General features: G+C 66.4%; 1 protein-coding gene across 1 annotated transcript in view; it reads right to left on the reverse strand.

The window, feature by feature from the left end:
• PLEKHM1 (pleckstrin homology domain containing, family M (with RUN domain) member 1) overlaps positions 1–954 on the reverse strand; it is a 53,559-nt gene that overhangs the window by 11,491 nt on the left and 41,114 nt on the right. The window contains 1 exon segment of the mRNA XM_009999329.1: positions 48–954. This exon segment is cut by the window's right edge and continues 3 nt beyond it. Within this exon segment, the coding sequence (XP_009997631.1) occupies positions 48–954 (907 nt within the window).

Genomic DNA, 954 nt, shown 5'->3' on the forward strand with positions numbered 1-954 from the left:
CCAAACCCCCTAAACCCCCAAACCCCCTCTGGGGGATGTCCCCTTACCTGAGCCCCATGGCCACCCCCGGGCCACCTCCTGCTGTCCTGGTCCCTGCTGGAGCCACAGAGGGTCTGGGAGCTGCTCTTGCCAAGGGGATGAGGGTGTCCAGGGGGGTCCCCACAGGACCCCAGGGCGGTGACAACACGTGGGCCCAGGTCATCCAGGGAGTGTGAGGGACGCACGGGCTGGGGGCTCAGCCCCGGGGGGGCCCGGAACGAGCTGAGTGCTGGTGCTGAGTCCCTTGGGGACACCAGCTCCTCGGGAACAGCGTCCCGGGGGGTCACCACGTCCCTCCAGGGCACCGTGTCCCTCTGGGGCAACGAGTCCCCCCAGGAAAATGAGTCCTGGGGCACCGAGTCCTTCTGGGGTGCTGAGTCCTTCCTTGGAACCGAGTCCTTCCTTGGAACCGAGTCCTTTTGGGCCACTGGGTCCCTTTGGAGCATCGAATCCCTCCTTGGAACTGAATCCCTTTGGGCCACCGGGTCCCTTTGGGTCACCAGGTCCCTTTGGGGCATCAAATCCCTCCTTGGAACTGAATCCCTTTGGGCCACCAGGTCCCTTTGGGGCACCGAGTCCTTCCTGGGCACCGAATCCTTCCTTGGCATTGAGTCCCTTTGGGCCACTGGGTCCCTTTGGGCCACCGAGTCCCTCCTTGGCACAGATTCCTTTTGGGGCACCGAGTCCCTCCTGGGGAGCACGGAGCATCCCCCGTGGGGCTCCCCTGCCCGGATGAAGCGGTACTCGAAGGCCTGGGCCGGGACGCTGGCGCTCGGCTCCTGCCCCGGCGGGGGGCTGAGCGGGGCTGGGGCAGCCATGGGGGGCAGCTCCTTCACGTACTGGGCCGGGATGTAGAAGGGCCTCGTGTCCCCGCTCCTCCGGACGTGCCACCAGTGGTGGTTGGTGCGTTTCAGC

The sequence above is a fragment of the Chaetura pelagica genome, unplaced genomic scaffold (genome assembly GCF_000747805.2).
Source record: "Chaetura pelagica isolate M959 unplaced genomic scaffold, ChaPel_1.0 scaffold625, whole genome shotgun sequence".
Lineage (NCBI taxonomy): Eukaryota > Metazoa > Chordata > Aves > Apodiformes > Apodidae > Chaetura > Chaetura pelagica.